This window comes from Gymnoscopelus microlampas, assembly GCF_963454915.1.
Source record: "Gymnoscopelus microlampas genome assembly, chromosome: 7".
Lineage (NCBI taxonomy): Eukaryota > Metazoa > Chordata > Actinopteri > Myctophiformes > Myctophidae > Gymnoscopelus > Gymnoscopelus microlampas.
In genome coordinates, this window is record NC_139944.1 from 56,846,728 (window position 1) to 56,871,238 (window position 24,511).

The window sequence follows — 24,511 nt, forward strand, 5'->3', positions numbered from 1 at the left end:
TAGGTCCTAAAAACAACTGGATGGTTTCAGGAAATAATATGAACTTATGTGTGACGGCTCAGCCAGTGGTGTAAAGTAACTAAGTACATTTACTCAAGCACTGTACTTAAGTACAATTTTGAGGTATTTCTTTTGACTCTACTGGAGTATTTCCATTGTTAGAGACTATACTGGAGAAGCTCTGATGTCCATTTCACACACAGCAACAACAAACATCAACCTCCTCTAAATGAGACACCACATCAAACTACAGTGTGGTTGTGGATCAGCAGAATGGAGTCTCCATTAAGGATCACATCCATTGTGCTGATTCAGGGTCAGTCCTTAAAGACAGATGGCAACCTGCTCCAAAGAGTAACACCATTTAATCAAACTCACACACACACACACACACACACACACACACACACACACACACACACACACACACACACACACACACACACACACACACACACACACACACACACACACACACACACACACACACACACCCATCAGCTCAGAATCAGCTTTAATATCACACCATCACAGGTTTACAGATGTAAAACAGTGGGTGAAATTCATAGTTTTAGTTATTTCCATAATCCATACACATTTAGTCACTGACAAGGCCCCCCCAGAAACTTCACAGAAAATAGAAAATAATTGATACAATTATTAGGAACTATAAGGGAAAGATCTGATGAAACAAATACAATAAAATAAATCATTTGTATTTGATTATTGTAATCACTTTAAACAAATCATGTTTCTATATGTACTGTCTGATTTATCTAATTAATTATTTACCCTTAATAAATTATATTCCTGTATTTAAAGTCAAAGTATAATTTGCATTTTATCCCATAATGGAGTTTTATTAGAAGTCTAATATCATATATAACATATAAACAGAACGGCACCGTTCGCGTGTGTGTGTGTGTGTGTGTGTGTGTGTGTGTGTGTGTGTGTGTGTGTGTGTGTGTGTGTGTGTGTGTGTGTGTGTGTGTGTGTGTGTGTGTGTGTGTGTGTGTGTGTGTGTGTCTTTGTGTGCGACTGTGCGTGCGTGCGCGTGTTTCTGACTCAACGCAGGCATGTAGGTGATCTAGTGTTGATTTGAAAGCACTGGCAGACTGATAAGGATCAATTCACTCTGCAGGTTGAAGATCCGGTATTGAAACGGAAACGGAAATGGTATGTCCAATGCATGTTCAACGTACCGGATTCAGTAGGCGGGGCTTTAGACCGGATGTGAATACGGGTTTAAATAGGCACGCAGGCGCGCAGCGCTCGGTTTGTCCAGTTTGAATCTCGCCACGCTGCATGATCAGGTAAAACAATGTTTGATTCAGATGAACATGTTTTTATCCACTGATATTTAACACATGTATTATTTAAGCATTTGGGTTTTTAGGACTGTGACTTATTAGGACACTCAGTGGTGGAAAACGTACTGAATCTTTTTAGCACTACCAGAATCTAAAAATACTCCCTGACTGTTAAAGTTTAATATAAATTATGAAATAAACGACCATGAATCTATGGCGGGATTAGATCTAACACCTCACAGTGAGTGTGGTTTAAGGTTTAAACTTTAGGTGACACTTTAGTTGTGATAATTTGGAACAAATGTTTGTTTGATGTGTTTCCTCCTCTGTTGTAAAACAACAAATATTCCACATATGTGTCTATTTGATGCAGTCGTGTAAAGTGACTAAGTACATTTACTTACTAAGTACTGTAGCCAATAATTATTTGGAAACTTTACTTACTAGTTACTTTGCGGATATAATTAAATTATTATATTATTTTTAAAAAATGGCCCACTTTAATTTCGCCCTATTTTAAACATAGGCTATTTGAAAATAGCAGATCTACGAGCTCACAATGCATGGCAACGCATTGTGAGCTTGTAGATCGGCTACTTTCAAACATTAATAGTACTTTTACTTTTGGTTCTTATTTTATATTTATACTTTGATGCCAATACTTTTGTACTTTTACTCAAGTAAATTCTGAATGTCTATACTGTTACTTGTAACAAGTACATTGCAGTATTGATAGTTTTACTTAAGTAAAAAAAAAAAAAAACTAGAGTACTTTTAACTCCACTGCTCATTACAGTTGCTATGGAGAAGATCCCATGCCTCCCGAGTAGCGTTGCTATGGAGATAATCCCATGCCTCCTGGGTACAGTTGTCATGGAGACAGTAAACAGAGTGCATGGGAGCAGAGAAGGGACTGTGTGAGCAGAGAGTCCATTGTGTTGCTCACACTATTAGAGGGAAATGTGTAGATGAATGTTTCATGAAGCTTAGCATGACGTGGTGTTTAATTCTAACATGGTGTCTGAAGTGGACTTTATAACGGTGAGTTTTCATGCGTTGCCACTTAGCAAAGGCTACATCAAACTGGGAACACACTTTAACCATTATTTTATACTATGGGCTATTCAAAAATAGCAGATCTACAAGCTCATAGTGCGGCATCGAGTGCCACGCTATGAGCTTGTAGGTCTGTTTTTTTTTTTGTCCCGTGGGCAAATCTTTGAATATAATGTATTAGTTTTTTTTAACTCAAATCTTTGCTTCTGGGTAATACTACAAATGTCATCTAAATACTAACAGTTAAATAAATGATAAGGTATGTTATACATCAGTGCTTCTCAAACTTTTTCATGTCAAGAACCCGCAAAATTATATGTTTTAGCCACGGACCCCCATCTCAAAATATTTTGTTCCAGCTAGGGACCCCCAGAAGCAAAGATTTGAGTTAAAAGTGCATATATATATATTTAAAGATTTGCACAAATCTTCAAGATTCTTTTTGAATAGCAGATCTACAAGCTCGTAGTGCATCACTCCATGCTATTTTTGAATAGCCATTGAAATCTTAAAATGACACAGTATGCGTTCCTGTATTGAATGTATTAAAACCACACAGAAAGCAGTTGTTTAATTACTGTAAGACCAGACTGCAACTATCTATCACTTATCTTCTTGTATTATTCTAATCCATTACCTTTTTGAATAATGGAGAACTACATGTTTTAACCCATTGAAGCCGATTCTACATTTTCTTCTAAATCTCAACAGTTTTCTGAAAAACGTATGTTTCTATATCAGTGGTGCTCAATCTTTTTCATGTCAAGGACCCCCAAAATTATATGTATTTGGCCGCGGACCCCCATCAAAATGTTTTGTTCCAGGGACCCTCCCAGAAGCAACGATTTGAGTTAAAAATGTTCGCTTTAAAAATATATATATTCAATGATTTTGCACACATTTTCACGATTTTTCAAAAATAGCAGATCTACAAGCTCATAGCGCGGCACTCGGTGCCGCGCTATGAGCTTGTATATCTGCTATTTTTGAATAGCCCAAAGCGTAAAATATTTTTTAGCTCAAATCAAAAAATGACACAGTTCCAGGTCTTAATGGGTTGATGTATTTTGTGGAATACTTTTTTTAAATGAACCCCCCAAAGTGAGATTATGTTTTATGTATGAACTAAATTAATTGATTTACCACTTCAGCTCTTTATATTACCTTATATTTTGTCGTACACCAGTGTCACACAAAAACACCAAAGCTCACCACCCGTCTACAATGTCAATATTGTAAACGGGAAATTCTTGCTATATCTGCTATTGTCTCTTCTAAAAGAAAAGGGGGATTTTTTTATTTTTATTTTATATATTTGAAATATGACTCAAATGGATCATTTATTGTATCAATTAAATGGATTAGTTTGATTAACTGCCGCGTCATCACTTGCACAGTGCTGTGTTTCTATGGAGATTAGAATGTCTTCAGTGTTTGTTGACATAACTCTCTCTCCATTGTCATTTTTCGCACACATGCACACACACGCCGTGCACGTGTGCGAGCGCTATAGGCTAGCCTGTGTGTGTGTGTGTGTGTGTGTGTGTGTGTGTGTGTGTGTGTGTGTGTGTGTGTGTGTGTGTGTGTGTGTGTGTGTGTGTGTGTGTGTGTGTGTGTGTGTGTGTGTGTGTGTGTGTGTGTGTGTGTGTGTGTGTGTGTGTGTGTGTGTGTGTGTGTGTGTGTGTGTGTGGAAACGGAAACAATGTGATAGTGATATTTATTGGTAATATTTTGTGTTAAAAAGGTTAAAGTACTATATTGTGATAGTAATCATTGCTACAGAGCGTTTGTTGGGTCACAGGGGTCTCTCCAGCTCTTAAGTAAACAGAATATAGAGTACATTTCAGGTAGGTGACAAAAATGTCAATGATTACTATCAGAATATAGAGCTATTTAACACTTATTTTAACCAAAGTAAATCACTTACCCTACCTTTAAGGTTCTAGGGGTAGGTTTAGGTATAGAACCACACCCACCTGGGCCAAACACCAAAAGAAGAGGGAGTCCCTGTTTGTCTCGGCTCAACCTGTAGCATGTATGCAGATCTGTCTGTCTGTCTGTCTGTCTGTCTGTCTGTCTGTCTGTCTGTCTGTCTGTCTGTCTGTCTGTCTGCCTGCCTGCCTGCCTGCCTGCCTGCCTGTCTGTCTGTCTGTCTGTCTGTCTGCCTGCCTGCCTGCCTGCCTGCCTGTCTGTCTGTCTGTCTGTCTGCAGATCTGTCTGTCTGCTTGATCCAATTGATATAATCATCATACATGTTGTCATAAGTGATTATAATCATCACACAAGCTGCAGGTTGTCTGAACTATATATAGCCATGGCTTTGCCTGCTTGGGCTGTGAGTGACAGCTGATGAGCTTGTAATTGTCTACTCCACTGCTGTTCAAACAGGACCCCCACATTTATTTATGTAGGTGGCCGTGGACCCCCATCTGAAAAGATTGCGTGCCAGGGACCCCCAGAAGAGAAGTATGCAAGAGAATATGTATATATATTTTTCATACCCACCGGGGTAGCTACTGGGACGCACAGTAAGTCGGGGCTTGATCAACCCTGGCTGGGTCACCTGGGCGAGGGTGTATGTTGTATGTTGAGAGACCCGAAACACCCGATGACCCCAGGCTACAACACTGATGATACGTTCCATTTGCATCCATGTGATGTTTTTCTTTATATCATTTTCCAAACATTTTCTAAAATAGCAGATGTACCCTGCTATTTTAGAAATAAAATACCCCCCCAGGCTATGAGCTTGGTCTGGAACCAGACTATGAGCTTGCATTATCGTGCGTGAGACCGTTTAGGCCGGAAGTGTTTTAAAAGTTAATGAAGAACATGATGCTAATATTTATAATAATATATAATAATAATAATAATGATGTGTTCACAGGTAAAGATACTGTCTGATCAGCCTACATGAAAGCAGCATGCAGCATTTACCATGTGAGAGCACATGCACACGCACGCGCACACGCGCACACACACACACACACACAAACACACACACACACACACACACACACACACACACACACACACACACACACACACACACACACACACACACACACACACACACACACACACACACACACACACACACACACACACGGTGGTGTAAAGTAATATTATAAAACATACATTAACCACTTTGGCCCTTCTTTATACCTAGGCTGTTTGAAAATAGCAGATCTACAAGCTCACAACGCGTCGCATCGCGACGCGTTGTGAGCTTGAAAATCTGCTATTTTCAAACATTTTAGTACTTTTACTTTTGGTACTTTAAAGGGGCTACACCATGAATTTCATTTTTTTTCAGGTTTTTAGTATTTTTTGGGCTCCCCAGTGTCTCTTGTACCCAAAAAAATATTTTTTTTTAACATTCAGTCATTCATGCTCATTTCATGGATTTCCTGAATGGGCGTGTCTGAACAGGCCATTTCAGAATGGCAGGGCAAGTGATGTCACTTGCCCTGATTTTGCATTGATGATGGCCAGACAGAATTGCTCAGTAGCTCCCCCCTGCCCAATAGGACGTTTTGGTATTGCAGCTGAAAAAGCTTGGAATGACAGACAGTCTGATTGTGAGAAAAAATATCTGGATGTTTTTTAGGCTTACAACCTGTTTAAAACATATTAGGGGGCAATATTTATATATAATATATTTTTTTCAAATTCATGGTGTAGCCCCTTTAAGTATATTTTGATGTCAATACTTTTGTACTTTGACTCGAGTAACATTTGAACACAGGCCTTTTGCAACTCTTGGACTGACGGACAGAGTTTTAATCCACACAGTGCCTCCGGTGGATGGGAGGTCGCATCGCAGTGTGTTCAGCCTGCCTGCCATCAACCCAGAGCGTCTGAAGACAGCCCGGGCGCTGGTGGAGAAGGCTGTCAAGGTAAAGCTGCATTCTGGAACGTTCATCACCTACCTCTACATGGCAGTGCTGGAAAGAGTATTCAAATGTTGTACTAAAGTAAAAGTATCAATACTGCAATGTGTAGGCATCAAAATATGCTTAAAGTACCTAAAGTAAAATGATTCATTATGCAGAATGTCCTATTTCACAAGTTTTCAAATGCGATACGACGCTATGCATCGTGAGCTTGTAGCTATTTTCAAAAGATTTGAAAACTTGTGAAATGGGACATTCTGCATAACGATTATATTATATAAAACAAACACTTTAGCCCTATTTTATACCTACCATTTTCAAACATTTTAGTACTTTTTTGATACCAATACTTTTATACTTTTACTCAAGTACATTTTGTATTCCGGACTTTCACTGGTAACTTGTTTGAGTACTTTCTACATTGCAGTATTGACACTTTTACTTAAGTAAAAATATTTGAGTATTTTTTCCACCACTGTTTCTGGGTAACTCTCGTTGGACCCCTCAGAGTCGGAAGGTGTTTTCGGTGCAGGGTCCGTACCCGGTGATCCGCGCCGCCCTGTGGGCGCGAGGGTGGGTGGAGCGGCGCTTGCCCCGCCCCCCCGCCCAGCGAGCGCCTCGTCTCCACGGCGACCAGGACGACGACGGAGACGATGACACCGACGGCACCGGTGAGACTCCTCCCAGTTGAACTTTGACTCTATGAGCTTGTAGATCTGCTATTTGTTTTAATCAGGGACGTGCACAGATAGACTCTAGGTGGTGCTAGAGCACCTGCCCTTTGCCCTCTTGACCAGAAGTGCCCTTTTGAAAAAAAGAGAAAAAAAAAACGTTTTCTTTTTGTTTTTCAGTTTACACCAGGGGTCTTCAACAGGGGTCCGGGACCCCTAGGGGGTCCTCAGAGTTACTACAGGGGGTCCGCCAAATCTTTATGTGATATGATTTTTCTTTTTACCATAATCACTCGAAACCTAGCATCCCTTTTCTGAGGAGAACTTTAGCCAAAAATAGCAGATCTACAAGCCCACAACGCCTCGCGCTGCGAGGCGTTGTGGGCTTGTAGATCTGCTATTTTTGGCAAAGAGGTATAGGTGTAGAGGGAAAAAAGAGCAGACCAAGTAAACAAAAAAAAAGGTATAATTTACTTGAGCACCTGCCCCTCAAAATGTCTGTGCACGCCACTGGTTTTAATGGCCAAAGAAATGTGCTCCCCGGGTCTAAATGAGGTTGAAGGAGAATTCCGGACTATGTTTGTCTTACCTTTTATTATTATTTATATCCTAGGACGAGTGGTAAAGTACAAACACATCATAACTCCATCCCGAGTCCACCGCATGCAGCTACAAACCTGAGCGTACGGTCCATGCGCTGGATCGCATATTTTTATCACGATTTTAAATATATATATATTTGTTCGTATATGACTTTCATAATGACAGAAACTCAACACAGTGTTTTTGTCCCAAATGGGCCACCGTAGTATTTACAAAGCTGATCACGGGTGAAATCTCGTCTTGCAGACACTGTGGGAGGGGTATATCTCACACAGACACTGTGGGAGGGGCTTATCTCACACAGACACTGTGGGAGGGGTTTCTGTCATTAGGAAAGATATTAACGAAAAAAAATGTATAAAATAGCGATAAAAATACGCGATCTAGAGCATGGACATAGGATGTCCATAGGATATAATAATATCATTTAAAAGGTAAGAAAAACGTGGTTAAGGAGGTTGTACCGTCAGCGGCCACTAGTTGTTGTTGGTGAGTGGATTGTAGACTAACAGTGTAATTAGAGTAACCAGCTCTCTAGATACTGGACCTGAACACCGGTTAGGAGATACATGGTGATACCACAACCCATCCACCTGCAGATCTAACACACCATGGACCCCCTACTCAGTTTACATTACACACACACACACACACACACACACACACACACACACACACACACACACACACACACACACACACACACGTCTTTCCTCCTGTCTTTCCACAGAAGGAGTGGAGGAACGGCAGAAAGACGAGGACGTTGATGACATGTGTGACCTCATGGTGAGATCATGTTCAGGAGGACGCATTAAACACTTAACCCTTTACATGCACGCACGCACGCACACACACACACACACACACACACACACACACACACACACACACACACACACACACACACAAACACAAACACACACACACACACACACACACACACACACAGACACACACGCACGCACGCACGCACGCCAACACACACACACACACACACACACTCTCTCTCACACTCACACAATAAGATACGGGCCAAACTATAAAATATGGACAAAGGAGTTAAAATGATTGTCGCTTTATTAACACATTTTGCTGGGGACCCCCTGGTATCCCCCCAAGGACCCCTGGGGGTCCCCGGACCCCACGTGGAGAACCACAGATCTATAGAAGTAAATGAACGTTGCATCTCTTTCAGTCTCGTCTGGTCAGAAACCAGACCAGTTACTTCTACTGGACGACTCGTCGTGACGGAGTGGACCTTCACCCCTTACGGAAGGAGACGATGATCAACCATTACGCCAACGTGGGCACCTTCACTACTAAGGTCAGTGCATGGTGGGGAAAAAAGTACTCTAATACTTTTACTTACTTAAGTAAAAGTATCAATACTGCAACCTAGAAAGAAATACTCTGTTGCAAGTTAAAGTCAGAAATTCTGAGTAAAAAGTACAAAAGTATGGGTATCAAAATGTACTTAAAAGTAGCCTACCCAAAGTAGAAAATATTCATTATGCAGAATGTCCCATTTCAAAAAGTTTTCAAATGTATGAAAAAAACGTTCCTATGGATACTTGGGCTATTTGAAACTAGCAGATCTACAAGCACAATGCGTTGTGAGCTTGTAGATCTGCTATTTTCAAAGCATCAATCTATCTATCTATCTATATATACAATTGGCAAGTGGCAAGTGTGGCTGTGTGTCTGTGCGTGTGTCTGTTTGTCTGGGTCTCCAAAAAGTTAGGTTTGGGTTTGCATGCGAGAAACGAGCACCGGTGTTGCAATGAACGTCTACAAGCACTACTGTCTCTGTGTGCAAAATGAGCACTTTTACTTTGTGTGAAATGTGAATACTTTTACTCATTTTCAATACTAGACTTTTATTTGTAACTGAGTACAACATGTGACTACTTCTTCCACCATGTAGTTTAGTGTGGTTGTGTTTAGGGATGTCCGATTTTATCGGCCTCCCGATATTATCGGCCGATATTAGCATAAAAATTGATATCGGGAAAATATCGGTATCGGTTTTTGAAAAAAAAAAACATTTTTTTTTTTTTTTTGCTTTATAAATAAGTTACAGGAGTTTTTACAGTATATGGTGTGTGTGATATGAAATTTGAGCTTACCCTAATCACAATAATCCCCGCATATATCGGTATCGGTTGATATTGGTATCGGTAATTAAGAGTTGGACAATATCGGTATATCGGTTATCGGTAAAAAAGCCAATATCGGACAACCCTAGTTGTGTTCTCTCTCAGGTAGGACTGTGTGTGTAGTTTAGTGTGGTTGTGTTCTCTCTCAGGTAGGACTGTGTGTGTAGTTTAGTGTGGTTGTGTTCTCTCTCAGGTAGGACTGTGTGTGTAGTTTAGTGTGGTTGTGTTCTCTCTCAGGTAGGACTGCGTGTGTAGTTTAGTGTGGTTGTGTTCTCTCTCAGGTAGGACTGTGTGTGTAGTTTAGTGTGGTTGTGTTCTCTCTCAGGTAGGACTGTGTGTGTAGTTTAGTGTGGTTGTGTTCTCTCTCAGGTAGGACTGTGTCTGTAGTTTAGTGTGGTTGTGGTTGTGTTCTCTCTCAGGTAGGACTGTGTGTGAACCTGAGGAATCTCCACTGGTTCGACACGGCGGATCCCGACACCTTCTTCGGGATCCGAAGTGTGGTTGTGTTCTCTCTCAGGTAGGACTGTGTGTGTAGTTTAGTGTGGTTGTGTTCTCTCTCAGGTAGGACTGTGTGTGTAGTTTAGTGTGGTTGTGTTCTCTCTCAGGTAGGACTGTGTGTGTAGTTTAGTGTGGTTGTGGTTGTGTTCTCTCTCAGGTAGGACTGTGTCTGTAGTTTAGTGTGGTTGTGGTTGTGTTCTCTCTCAGGTAGGACTGTGTCTGTAGTTTAGTGTGGTTGTGGTTGTGTTCTCTCTCAGGTAGGACTGTGTGTGTAGTTTAGTGTGGTTGTGTTCTCTCTCAGGTAGGACTGTGTCTGTAGTTTAGTGTGGTTGTGGTTGTGTTCTCTCTCAGGTAGGACTGTGTGTGTAGTTTAGTGTGGTTGTGGTTGTGTTCTCTCTCAGGTAGGACTGTGTGTGTAGTTTAGTGTGGTGGTGTTCTCTCTCAGGTAGGACTGTGTGTGTAGTTTAGTGTGGTTGTGTTCTCTCTCAGGTAGGACTGTGTGTGTAGTTTAGTGTGGTTGTGTTCTCTCTCAGGTAGGACTGTGTGTGTAGTTTAGTGTGGTTGTGTTCTCTCTCAGGTAGGACTGTGTGTGTAGTTTAGTGTGGTTGTGTTCTCTCTCAGGTAGGACTGTGTGTGTAGTTTAGTGTGGTTGTGTTCTCTCTCAGGTAGGACTGTGTGTGTAGTTTAGTGTGGTTGTGGTTGTGTTCTCTCTCAGGTAGGACTGTGTCTGTAGTTTAGTGTGGTTGTGGTTGTGTTCTCTCTCAGGTAGGACTGTGTCTGTAGTTTAGTGTGGTTGTGGTTGTGTTCTCTCTCAGGTAGGACTGTGTGTGTAGTTTAGTGTGGTTGTGTTCTCTCTCAGGTAGGACTGTGTCTGTAGTTTAGTGTGGTTGTGGTTGTGTTCTCTCTCAGGTAGGACTGTGTGTGTAGTTTAGTGTGGTTGTGGTTGTGTTCTCTCTCAGGTAGGACTGTGTGTGTAGTTTAGTGTGGTGGTGTTCTCTCTCAGGTAGGACTGTGTGTGTAGTTTAGTGTGGTTGTGTTCTCTCTCAGGTAGGACTGTGTGTGTAGTTTAGTGTGGTTGTGGTTGTGTTCTCTCTCAGGTAGGACTGTGTCTGTAGTTTAGTGTGGTTGTGTTCTCTCTCAGGTAGGACTGTGTGTGAACCTGAGGAATCTCCACTGGTTCGACACGGCGGATCCCGACACCTTCTTCCCACGATGCTACCGGCTCGGGGCCGAGGACGAGAAGCAAGCCTTCATAGGTAGGAACGTCACGTATTGGGCTTTTTTTGGACGATATCATAAATATATCAGAACATCTTCTGATATTGCCCAACTTTTCCGATTTCCGACTCTGATACCAACCGATAGCGATGTGTGTAGGTTTCTTTTTTTCACCAAAACTAATGTCAGGTTACAAGTTACAACATCACAAAATCTCCTGTCGTGGAATGAACACATTATGCCTCATTTTATTGTGATGCCCCCTACTGGATGCATCCATAAATGCAACAAACTGCAGCCTATAGCAGTGGCTCAGGGGTAGAGCGGCCGGATGGCAACCGCAAGGTTCCCAGTTCGATCCCAGGCTTCCCCAGAGTTAGTGTCGAAGTGTCCTTGAGCAAGACACTGACTGAAACCATAATTGCTCCTGATGAGCAGGTTGGTGCCTTGCATGGTTTCCTCCGCTATTGGTGTGTGTGTGTGTGTGTGTGTGTGTGTGTGTGTGTGTGTGTGTGTGTGTGTGTGTGTGTGTGTGTGTGTGTGAATGGGTGAATGTAATGCACAATCAACGTAAAGCGCTTTGGATAAAAGCACTACATAAATGCACCATTTATAAATGCACCATTTTGAACTAATAAATAAAAAACGATACCAATATTTACTTAATAATATGAATTAAAGTTCTCAGTCACCATACATGATTTTAGTCATTTGGATTACAGAGTCTCTGATGTGTTTCTCTTGTCTATAACTACACTAAAGTCACTAAACCTTTCAGTCATGACATTATTTTATTTGTATTTAATTGTTGGAGTTAATCCCTGTATTTCTGTCTTCTCCTGTGGGTTGTCCATGGTCACTCATGTGTCTTTGTGTCCACAGAGGACTTCAGGAGGACAGCCTGCTCCAGCCTGCTGCAGTATGTAGTGGAGAAGAACAACAACACACTGGACAGACATGAAGTGACCACTGAGGAGACCAGAGTGACTGGGAGCCCGTCACATGGTACAACTATCAGACATGTTGAGTGTTGCTGTCAGACAGATATCTTATCTCCATATTTCAATGTTTTTATTTACCACTTAAAGGGATATTTCACTTTAAAAAAAGTTTTGGGTCTTTTTATTGTCTACTCAGGCTTTAGTGAGTTCCCAGACAGTTTTTCAGTTGCTTGATTCAGTATTTAGATATTTGATATTATCAGTACGCCCCCTTCCTATACAAACCCATTGTAATTTCAAACTACATTTTTAACATATTCGATTCATCAAAAACACCCGTCCTTGGTTCTGGTGACTCATCCTGCCCTCCTAATACGTGAGGGGGCCGTGTTTTTCCGATAATGATTTTCATTTATTGTTTTTTTTTTCTTTTTGCATTTACTTTTTTCCATTTTCCCATTTAAAAAAAAAACATAAATGAAAGAAGTAATTGAAAAAGCACGGTCTCCTCACGTATTAGAAGGACAATATCAGTCACCAGAACCAAGGACCAAATGAACCCCACCGCTCATAAGATGCAATGTTAAAGTGGTCACAGCCTCACGTGTAAAAATGCGTCATATCAAACTTTCAGATGCCGTTTTTCTCCCAATATGGAGGAAGAATGCTTAGGATGTTTACTGTGATCTCTCGCTCTTGAAATATGTATTTCTTGGTTTCTGTTGTGTGTAAACAACAATAATAACAATTCAAAGCAGTTGTCCCCCAAACCCCGCCTCCACTGGCTGTCATAAGAACGGAGGGAGCGCTCTCATGCTCATGGCACCAGAACCTGCTCTTAGTTTATGCGTCGTCCCGCGAAGGTGTTGCGCGCAGTGAACGGTCGAGAATAGCAGACCTCCAAGCTCTCAACGGTCTCATTCGCGACGCTTGTATGTCAGCTGTTCTCGGCGCGCAATACCGTTGCAAGGTGAAGTATATACTGTGCAGTATGTCTCACTAGGGCGCGCCTCACTAGCCAACACACAAGAGGGGGTTGAATGAACTGAAACCAACAGATCCCCAAAACAGCAGGTTTGGGGATCTGTTGGGAATTGATTAGATGAAACAGTCACCTGTGTGTCCAGTCTCAATGTTGGTAAACATATAATTGGTCTATAAAGTCAGTAATGCGGTCGTGTGTTTTTAAACACATAATTGGTCTATAAAGTCAGTAATGTAGTGGTATGTTTTTAAACACATAATTGGTCTATAAAGTCAGTAATGCGGTGGTATGTTTTTAAACACATAATTGGTCTATAAAGTCACTAATGCGGTGGTATGTTTTTAAACACATAATTGGTCTATAAAGTCAGTAATGCGGTGGTATGTTTTTAAACACATAATTGGTCTATAAAGTCAGTAATGCAGTGGTATGTTTTAAACACATAATTGGTCTATAAAGTCAGTAATGCGGTGGTATGTTTTTAAACACATAATTGGTCTATAAAGTCAGTAATGCAGTGGTATGTTTTTAAACACATAATTGGTCTATAAAGACAGTAATGCAGTGGTATGTTTTTAAACACATAATTGGTCTATAAAGTCAGTAATGCGGTGGTATGTTTTTAAACACATAATTGGTCTATAAAGACAGTAATGCAGTGGTATGTTTTTAAACACATAATTGGTCTATAAAGACAGTAATGCGGTGGTATGTTTTTAAACACATAATTGGTCTATAAAGTCAGTAATGCGGTGGTATGTTTTTAAACACATAATTGGTCTATAAAGTCAGTAATGCGGTGGTATGTTTTTAAACACATAATTGGTCTATAAAGTCAGTAATGCAGTGGTATGTTTTTAAACACATAATTGGTCTATAAAGTCAGTAATGCGGTGGTATGTTTTTAAACACATAATTGGTCTATAAAGTCAGAATGCAGTGGTATGTTTTTAAACACATAATTGGTCTATAAAGTCAGTAATGCAGTGGTATGTCTTTAAGGACAGACAGAAGGAGAACGGTGGGTACAGCAGTGATTGACAGAGCGCTGCGTGTCTGTGAGGACTTTCTACACAGTCTGGAACACGGTGACATTGACGTCACCGTGGACACGCCCCCCTCCATGACAGAGCAGCAGTGGGCGGAGTTTCTCCAACAATACTACCTGGTTGTACAGTGAGTATGCATAATGTTTATATAATTATGTATATTTCTGGTTTGTAGTTATTATTTTAGTATATCTGATGGGCAGGGGTCATCACCATGCTGGCCAGCTTGTTATTTTATTTATTGGTTGTTGTGTGTGTGTGTGTGTGTGTGTGTGTGTGTGTGTGTGTGTGTGTGTGTGTGTAGTAAAGGTGTACAGATAAAAGGTGGGGTATCAGGTGGAGTGTTGGTGGAGCGCTGCAGGGCGGTGTTGTCCAGACTGAAGGAGGCGTGTCCACAGCTGGATACGGACGGACTGGACAACATCTGGATCATCAAACCCGGGGCCATGTCCCGGGGAAGAGGTGACGGAGCACTTTACATACATAGACTCTATATCTATGACTCTTTGTCATAGAGTATCACAGTCCTGATCAGTGTTGGGATAGTTACTAAAACATAGTAATATATTACTTATTACATATTACTTGTTTAAAAAGTAATGTAGTTACTTTACTTATTACTCCCTGCCAAAAGTACTTAGTTACTTATTACTTTAGTTACTTTTTTTTCTCGCCCCCAGTAATTGCATCCTTTCTCCCCAAAAGTCAGACTTTGTATTTTCAACATTAGTAGTTGTTTTTTTTCTCTTTTCTGCAGCCTACATTGTAAAATCCTCATTGTACACTCATTTGAGTTATATTAACACTAAGACTTTTACTGTGTATGAATTCATAACTTACAGACTAAATGAAAACCATTTGACGACTATCTTGCTACCATAATTGGCGGCCACACTCATGGAGTGTACACGAGTGTATGTGCTCAATGGCCAAGCAGACACATGGCCCAACTAACTCCACATTTTCCCCCAAAATTCCTCAATATTCTGCCTGTGACACCAGCTGCTTCGCATCCCATCACTGTACTTGCAGGATGTACAATTAATATCAAACGCATTATGCTCCAATACTTATGCAAATCACTTCGCCAACACAAAATTCACGTCCGGGTGTTTCTTTTCACCAGCCAATCACCTTTCACGTTGCCACGTCCGTTGCCACGTCCGTTGCCACGTCGCGCTGACGTACGCTAAACAAGCGCTGCCGTGCGCACAATGCAAACGAGCCCAAAGGCGCGCAAAAATAAGCCGACCATTGCTTAGACACAAAGTCAGACCTGGCAACGCAGCCTACGCCAATCATGTGTGAGAGATCTACAAGCTATGGGGCAGAGACGCCACCGTATCTTAGCAACAACTACAGCGCTCACTCTCATTGGTCGTGTCACGCTAAGAGCAGTCTCCAGACAATGGCATCGCAGACAGCTTGCTGTTACTGCTGTAGCCATCACAGGCAGTTGCAGCACGACGGACAGGGCGCTGTGATAGCTGCCATGTCGCTAACGCTAACGTGGTTGTCATGCCTGCAGCGGCTGTGCAATCACTTTGTCAACAATGCACGTTCGTGTGGTGAATGTCAATATTGCTGCTCAGTTCGTCCATTGTAGATGGTGTATGTTTGTGTGTGTCTTCTGGAGAACTATGTAGCTCCACAGCAACTACAGTAACTAACGTAATGGCAGGACCGCCCCTGCAACGCATGTTAGGCTGCATTATGGTCATGTAGTAATTTCAGATAATTTCGCTCCGATTAGAGCAGTGCTTATCAACCCTTTCACGCCGCCCCCCCCCCCCCCAAATACACGTACTTGATCTGGGACCCCCCCATTCTGTTAGACTCCGTTCCACAAGTAAATATTGTGAAAATAGCCGATCTACAAGCTCGAAACGCCTCACGTTGAGAGGCTTTGTAAGCTTGTAGATCGGCTATTTTCTACATGATTGCCTCTTTCTTACATTCTTTGCCAATGTGGCCCATGTTTTCATAGTATAGTTTGTTGACTACTTCTGTTGCAGAAATGGCCATTTCCTTTACTTTCGTTTTTTTATTGTCTCCGCCAGGCCGAAAGGCATGGCGCAAGACTATGTTTCACCCCCTGTCCGTCCGTCTGTGATAGCTAATCTCTCACATCGTTGACTTGATCGCAGCAAAATAACAGCCCGATGTGGAGAGTCAGTGAGAGCTGGATAAACGAGGTAAAATGTGTCAAAAGGAGTCTGTACGGCTGTCGATAAATGAACACATGACGTCGGTGGGAGAGGAGATATTGTGTCTTTTGGACAAACAGCAGCGTGGTGCTGATGTTTGTTGTGTGAAGCAGCTTAATGTCAGAGTGTTTGTGTTGGAGCGCCTCAGTGCGGCTGCAGAGTTCATGTGCAACCTCTTCCAGAGAGACACAGAGACACTAGAAACTCTGCTGGGGAAAAAAAAACACTGCTGGCCATTGACTTTCATATGGACATTGATCTACACACTGCAGGTATATCTGCTACACACACAACATCAAACTACACACTGCAGGTATGATGCAGCGTTTGCATTACAGCCAGCATGCCAGCGTAGTTCCCATATGGTTTCAAGGTGGGCTAAACCATATGGACCCCATGTCAGCAATGTCAGCGGCATCCACTTCAGTCCCAACTGCGATGCCCATGCAGGCTATAAGTAGCTTCTACCTGGCCCTTAGGTGGGCCCCAACTAGCCATGTTTATGTGGGACCAAGGCGGGTCCTAACTGGGTTTGCCCATGCAGGCTTTAACTGGGTTCTACCTGGGCCCTAGGTGTACCCTAACCAACCACAGTGCAGTGCCCATCGCTCCAATTGTTGTGACGTCAGGGCTCTCAATACTGCACATTGGTGGAGGAGGAGGGGCCGCAGGGCGACCGCACACATCGCTGAACCAATGGTAGCCCACGGATGTTTCCTCTGGGGATTTACAATCTGCCCCTCTATGCCACATATCATCCGCACTACAGGGTCTTCACTGACCGAGCCACGGCCCCACTGACCCTCATGACGCTACGCCACTTATATGAGTTGCCAAGTGGCCGCGGGCGCAACGTGGGCGTGGCCGCGGGCTAGACGCGAGCCCCCGCGTAGCGGGGGCGAGCTTCTAGTTAATTGAATACTAAGGACCTCAATGGAAACAAGTATTTTAAATGTATTTAAAGGGCAAGACCACTTTGGTAGAGGTTTGGGTTGTGTATTTACCTTGCCATGGTGTAACTCCAAAGGTGGACAACAAATCAAAAATAATTGCTCCATTGATTAGAAATTGATAATTCAAAATATGCTCCTCATTGACTTACATTGTACGGTGAAACAGCTCTCAAAGTCACTCTTTTAGCACATAAACAAACACAAAAAAGCTGATTCAGAGCATATAGAACATCACCAAACACACTACTGTTTTTTTTTTTTTAATAAAAAGGTCAACTTCCTGTTGATTTTACTATTTGAAGAACTGGATCCGGATCCGCAGATCCAGTCCGTGTTTTCTTCTAAATAAAAATAGCAAAATCAACAGGAAGTTAACATTTTTATAACAAAAAAAAAACAGTACTGGGTTTGGTGATGTTCTATATTTTTTTAATTTTTTTTTTAATTGTGAGTCAATGAGGAGCATGTTTTGAATGTTCAATTTCTAATCAATGGAGCAATTATTTTTGATTTCTTGTCCACCTTTGGAGTTACATAATGGCAAGGTAACTACAGAACCCAAACCTCTAACAAAGTGGTCTTGCCCTTTAATGTATTTTTTGTCTAATAAAATATTCAAATTCAAACACCTGGGCTCAAACAGATAATGACTCATCATGAGACACAGGCCACAGTGACCTATATATATATATATATATACTGTGTGTGTGTGTGTGTGTGTGTGTGTGTGTGTGTGTGTGTGTGTGTGTGTGTGTGTGTGTGTGTGTGTGTGTGTGTGTGTGTGTGTGTGTGTGTGTGTGTGTGTGTGTGTGTGTGTGTGTGTGTGTGTGTGTGCGCGCGCGTGTGTGTATATATATATATATTTACATGCCACAGTCAGTGACCTATATTATATATATATATATATATATAGAAAATAGCCCACCTACATGCTTACGGCGCGTCTTCATCGGTTAACAAGTCGCTTATAATAAGCAGACATGGCAACACTGTTTGATCCGGTTTAAGGGCGGCCCGCCCTTCCGCAGCTGATAATAATTCACACAGACAAGTGCGCAACGTTTCCGTATCCGCTCTAGACCGGATCAGCAAGCAGCCTGCTTAGCAACTCAATCCCAACCAGTCTACCATTATATCAATGGACCAAAAACAACACAGGATCAAATAAACACATTCAAACCCAGAGTACCACCGAGGCTCGTGAAAAAAAGTAATAAGTTACTTTTTGAAAAAAAGTAAAGGTAATATTATTACTCAAAACGTGAAAGTAATTAGTTACGTTACTAGTTACTGGGAAAAGGTAATAATATTACTTTAAGTTACATATTACTTTAGTTACTTCCCAACACTGGTCCTGATGTCACTCAACATAAAAAAAACCTTTGGGAAAATGCCGTGGGAGGCATGTTTTAGGGAAATTACTTAATATGTAGTTTCTTTATCATTGTCATCGTGCTGAATCCATTTCATGCCGAGTGCTACGAGTCATCGTTTCTTCATAAATGTTGTGTTCTTCTTGTCAGAACATCATCATGTGTTCTTCCTGTCAGAACATCATCATGTGTTCTTCTTGTCAGAACATCATCATGTGTTCTTCCTGTCAGAACATCATCATGTGTTCTTCTTGTCAGAACATCATCATGTGTTCTTCTTGTCAGAACATCATCATGTGTTCTTCCTGTCAGAACATCATCATGTGTTCTTCTTGTCAGAACATCATCATGTGTTCTTCTTGTCAGAACAGGCATCATGTGCCTGAATCATCTGGAGGAGATCCTCAGGCTGGTGGACAGCGACCCGGCTCTGATCAAGGACAGTAAGTGGGTGGTCCAGAAGTACATCGAACGGCCGCTGCTCGTCCACGACACCAAGTTCGACGTCCGCCAGTGGTTCCTGGTGACCGACTGGAACCCGCTGACCGTCTGGTTCTACAGAGAGTGTTACCTGAGGTTCTCCACCCAGCCCTACTCCACCAAGACCATGGACAGGTCAGTCAGTCTCCACCCTAACCCTAGAAGACCATGGATAGGTCAGTCAGTCTCCACCCTAACCCTAGAAGACCATGGACAGGTCAGTTATAGTCTCCACCCTAACCCTAGAAGACCATGGATAGGTCAGTTATAGTCTCCATCCTAACCCTAGAAGACCATGGACAGGTCAGTCAGTCTCCTCCCTAACCCTAGAAGACCATGGATAGGTCAGTTATAGTCTCCACCCTAACCCTAGAAGACCATGGACAGTCTCCACCCTCGTACTCCAGTCAAGTACTGTACAGTACATTTACATTGATATTTCACTTTCAAACAGGTCGCTCAGAGAGTAAGGCTACTCCACACAGTGGCGTGTGCGAACCAATCAGCGGCTGCTAGGGGCGGGATCTTTGTGAGACCGGATGTGACGCCATCGAGAAGCGCCTATTGCGTTGTAGTTCTTTCACCATTCATCATGGTTGAATAGTATACAAAATAACTACTGCTGGCCCACCTACTAAACCTTATGTAAACACGTCAATATGATTGGTTGATAGACGGTGATAGACAGACGGTCCCATCCAATCACCTGCCAAGTAGCTTGGGGAAAAAAAGGGACCGCCCCTTCATGGATTGTGCTACCGATGTCCCAGATGGAAGTAGCCTGTGAAACAAATGTGACGCAAGCTTGTTCCATCTGGAGGAGTCAGGTTAATACAAACCCATTGTAACCTCAAACTCCATTTTAACCATGATATATTCATCTTGTTTCTGGTGACTGATATTATCCTTCTAATAAATTAGGTGTTTTTTCAATTTCTTCTTTGTTTGAAAATGCATTCTGTAATTTTCAAATGTCTTTTCAAATGACATGAAACCAACATGACGAAAAAATACATGTTTGGATTTTTGGATAAAGACCAACGGCCCAACAGCCGGCTTTGAAATTGAGTCTATATAGGAAGTGACGGTTCATATGAATGGCCTCTAGGTTTGCTGTTTTACCCCTACTGGTGTCAGAAAGATTTTTTCTCCATTCAAGTGGATGCATATGGGTTTTTGACGAACTTTAGACTTGATTTTCTTACCTTAATAAACATTGTCATAAATACTATGCTTCCAGTTGCTAGTTTGAAGTCTTCTTTCAATCATCATGATATGCGTTTTGGTAAATTATGGTCCCATTTTTAAAGAAAATTGATGATAAAGTATGGTATGCTGTAGGAGGGGTGGGATGACTTGATGACAAGCTACCCAACCAATAGCATTAATTTCCGGTTACTTAGGATATGACGCGAAATAGAAAGATGACAGATTTAAAATCGTTGACAAATAGGCTTCATTTACGGTCTGTAGAAACCAATGGCGTCACTCTGTCCTTATATTTTTACCGTCTATCTAGATCAGTGGTTCTCAAACTTTTTCGGGTCAAGTACCCCTAAATGAATGCGGATTTGGTCGCGGACCCCCATCTGAAAAGAGTTCCAGATGTGGTGTTGTACAATGTGACATTTCTCTGCAGAAAAGCAAATAAACGTCTTTGTTCAAAAATTTAAAAAATATTCAAAAAATTTCAAAGAATACCAAGATTTTTGGAAAATAGCTGATGTATGTAGGGCCCTGGGGGTCCCCGGACCCCACTTTGGGAACCCCTGCATTAGACCACGGACCACCATAACTCTGAGAGTGTACAAATGGAACCAAATGGACCCGTAAGGGTCCATTTGGTTCCATTTGTACACTCTCAGAGTTACAGCAACATAAGGGTCCATTTGATTACTAACTATCCAACATTTATCTGGGTACCCCCTGGAACCCACTCAAGGACCCCTGGGGGTCCCTGGACCCCACTTTAAGAACCATGGATCTAGATAACGACTGATCCTCTCATCTCTTTGCAGTTCGGTGCACCTGTGCAACAACTCCATCCAGAAGCACTTCACGCCGTCCAGCCGGCGCCACCCGGGCGTCCCCGGGGACAACATGTGGTCGTGCGGCGACTTCTGCGCCTTCCTGCGGCGCCAGGGCCTGGGCGGGGCCGAGGAGTGGGCCGGCGTGGTGGTCCCGGGCATGCGGCGGGCCGTGGTCCACGCCCTGCAGACGGCCCAGGACGCCGTGGAGGGGCGCAGGGCGAGCTTCGAGCTGTACGGGAAGCAGGGTTACTTTAGAGCGACTAAAAACTATGACGATTCTTTTTATGGTCCGACTACCTTTTTTCACTGATGAAAACTAAATAAAAACTAAGCTATGATGACTAAAGCTATGACTAAATATACTGACAATTTTGTCAGTTTCTTATGATATTTAGTCGACTAAAATCTTATGATATTTAGTGTTCTAAAACTAAACATTTCAGATGTACTAAAGTGTGAATCAAGCTAAATGTTATTGTATTCAAAAGACTAATGAGTAACTAAATGAAAATGAACTCAGGTACGGAGCAGACTTCATGCTGGGCCGGGACCTGAGGCCCTGGCTGCTGGAGATCAACGCCAGTCCCACCATGGGCACGTCCACGGCCGTGACGGCCCGCCTCTGCCCCGCCGTGCAGCTGGACACGCTCAGGGTGGTCCTGGACCGGCCCCGGGCGGACCCCGGTGCCCGCGCGGGGGGCTTTGAACTCATCTACAAACAGGTTAATAAGCCAGTGGTTCTCAAACCTTTTTGTTATCAAAGGACAACATTTAAAAAAAATCTGTAGCACTCTGAGATTCGTGAGAATGTAAAGTGCATAAATAAAATGTATTATTATTAAACCAAATGATATGAATTTGACTGCGTTGTGCGGTGAGCCCAAAATCTCTTCTGCCCTGTTCTCCTCAGTGGCTGGAGCAATTGATCTGCATTTGCACACAGCCATAGACCATTACCATGTTGTGCACGGAACACCAAAGCCCGTTCTTCGCCTTCCCCAAATGTCAGCTGTTTATTAGACGTTTTTGTGTTCACTGCCTCCCGAGTTGCCAAATCATGTGCGTGAAATAAGCGCGGTTGCTCATACCCCCCCCCCCATGGGTATGGGTACGGTCTAGTATATATAATAGATAATACTCAAGTGGTTAATCAATGCAAGACAAGTCAAATAAAGTGTGTGCCTGCCTGCCTGCGTCTTTACTGTCCTATCACCCACCCAGGCCGCGGTGGAGGTTCCTCAGTACATGGGGGTCAACCTGCTGGTGGAGGGAGCCCCCATCAGACGCTGTAGACCCCCCTCCACTTCCACCTCCAACACCAGGCCCTCCATCAGTGCCCAGCTCTCCTCTGACCCGTTGCCTTCTTCCCAAGACTCAGAGAACAAGTCTGAAGACTCTTCCAGTTACAAGGTTTGTACCAGTACTGAACCTCATGTCCTTCACCTGCTGCTATCCGTACTTATCTTTACCTTACTTTACACCACCCATGTACAGTATAACCATAAACGGTACTTTACACCACTGATGCACAGTATAACCATAAACAATACTTTACACCACCCATGTACAGTATAACCATAAACAGTACTTTACACCACTGATGCACAGTATAACCATAAACAATACTTTACACCACTGATGCACAGTATAACCATAAACAGTACTTTACACCACTGATGCACAGTATAACCATAAAAAAATCTTTACACCACTGATGCACAGTATAACCGTAAACAGTACTTTACACCACTGATGCACAGTATAACCATAAACAATACTTTACACCACTGATGCACAGTATAACCATAAACAGTACTTTACACCACTGATGCACGTGTATAACCATAAACAATACTTTACATCACCGATGCACAGTATAACCATAAACAATCTGTTTATGTATAAAGGAGAACCAATCTGAGGACGGCGGGGTGAATAAGAGGCAGCTGTGGTCGGCGACCTCTCCTCCTGAGAGAGAACAAGCGCCTCCTCCTGAGGGAGAACGAGCCTCTCCTCCTGAGGGAGAACGAGCCTCTCCTCTTGAGAGAGAACGAGAGCGGCCGGCGGTTTCCCGGAAAACCTGGTTTACTTCTTCTCATTCTTCTCCCTCCGCCGGCAGCAAGCCCTACCGCAGGCTGTGGTCGTCCTCCGAGCGGCCCCAGAACAAGAAAGCCCGCCGTCTAGGGGGGTTGAGTCTAAGCGGGGGAGGGGGAGGGGGCAGGAAGGGGGCGGGGCCTCCGCTGGTTCTCAGGACCCTGTCGTATTCCCTCAGCCCGTCGTACGGCGTGTCAGACTCCAGAACCCGAACCCAGACGGTCTCAGGCGGAGCACGGAGCTCCAGGAGGCCTCGTCCTCCTCCTCCTCCTCGCCTTCCCCTTCCCAAGGCGGCGGCTACTATGGACCAACCGCCACAGCGGAGGAGGAGGTCTCTTCGACTTCTTCCTCCTCCCCAGGGCTTTGTTCCCTCGCCGTTCGGCCCCCTCCCCGCCTTGGAGGTTATCAGCCTACGGCCGCCGCCCATCCCCCCCGCCGCAGTGACTCAGGCGGGTCATGGCCCCCTCCACAGGCACCGGCTGTTTTTCCACCACTTCCCCCACAGGGGGCAGCACACCCTGGCTGAGCAGAGATGTGACGACGGCTCCACAGAACACAAACACTCATGATGTTTGGACCATAGAAACCTAGATACCTCATTGGTCTCTGCAGTTCATTGGAGCGACCTGTATCGCGGCCGCCATTTTGGAGAAGGCAAGCTTCCTGACTATACTCACACTGCGTCTTTTCTGGGACTTGTCAGCATCTAGTTGTATAAAGATATCTCGTTATATTTTTATACAACTAGATTCTGCCAAGACGCGCTGTGATTGGCCAGTAGTCAGGAAGCTTGCCTTCTCCAAGATGGCGCCCGAGATACAGACGCCTCAGAGCCGGAGGAGGCAGGTCTACCTTTATATGTCTGTGGTTTGGACGCCATCAATGAAATGGTCATGACGCTCAAAGAAGGAAGGCAAACTAAAATATATTGTATTCTTATGTACCTCTACACAAGATGTGACAATAAAGCACAACCTTGAACCTTGAACTC

General features: G+C 43.1%; 1 protein-coding gene across 1 annotated transcript; it reads left to right on the top strand.

The window, feature by feature from the left end:
• Positions 1–273: 273 nt before the first annotated feature.
• LOC311048675 (tubulin monoglycylase TTLL3-like) lies at positions 274–24,089 on the top strand (the record flags this gene model as incomplete). Its single annotated transcript, XM_084061935.1, has 14 exons — positions 274–316; positions 6,162–6,265; positions 6,771–6,933; positions 8,267–8,322; positions 8,732–8,864; positions 11,336–11,446; positions 12,291–12,413; positions 14,342–14,510; positions 14,688–14,845; positions 19,288–19,531; positions 21,415–21,657; positions 21,947–22,148; positions 22,648–22,836; positions 23,334–24,089. The coding sequence occupies 14 exons, from the start codon at positions 274–276 to the stop codon at positions 24,087–24,089; spliced, it is 2,694 nt and encodes an 897-aa protein (XP_083918061.1).
• Between the last annotated feature and the right edge of the window lie 422 nt (positions 24,090–24,511).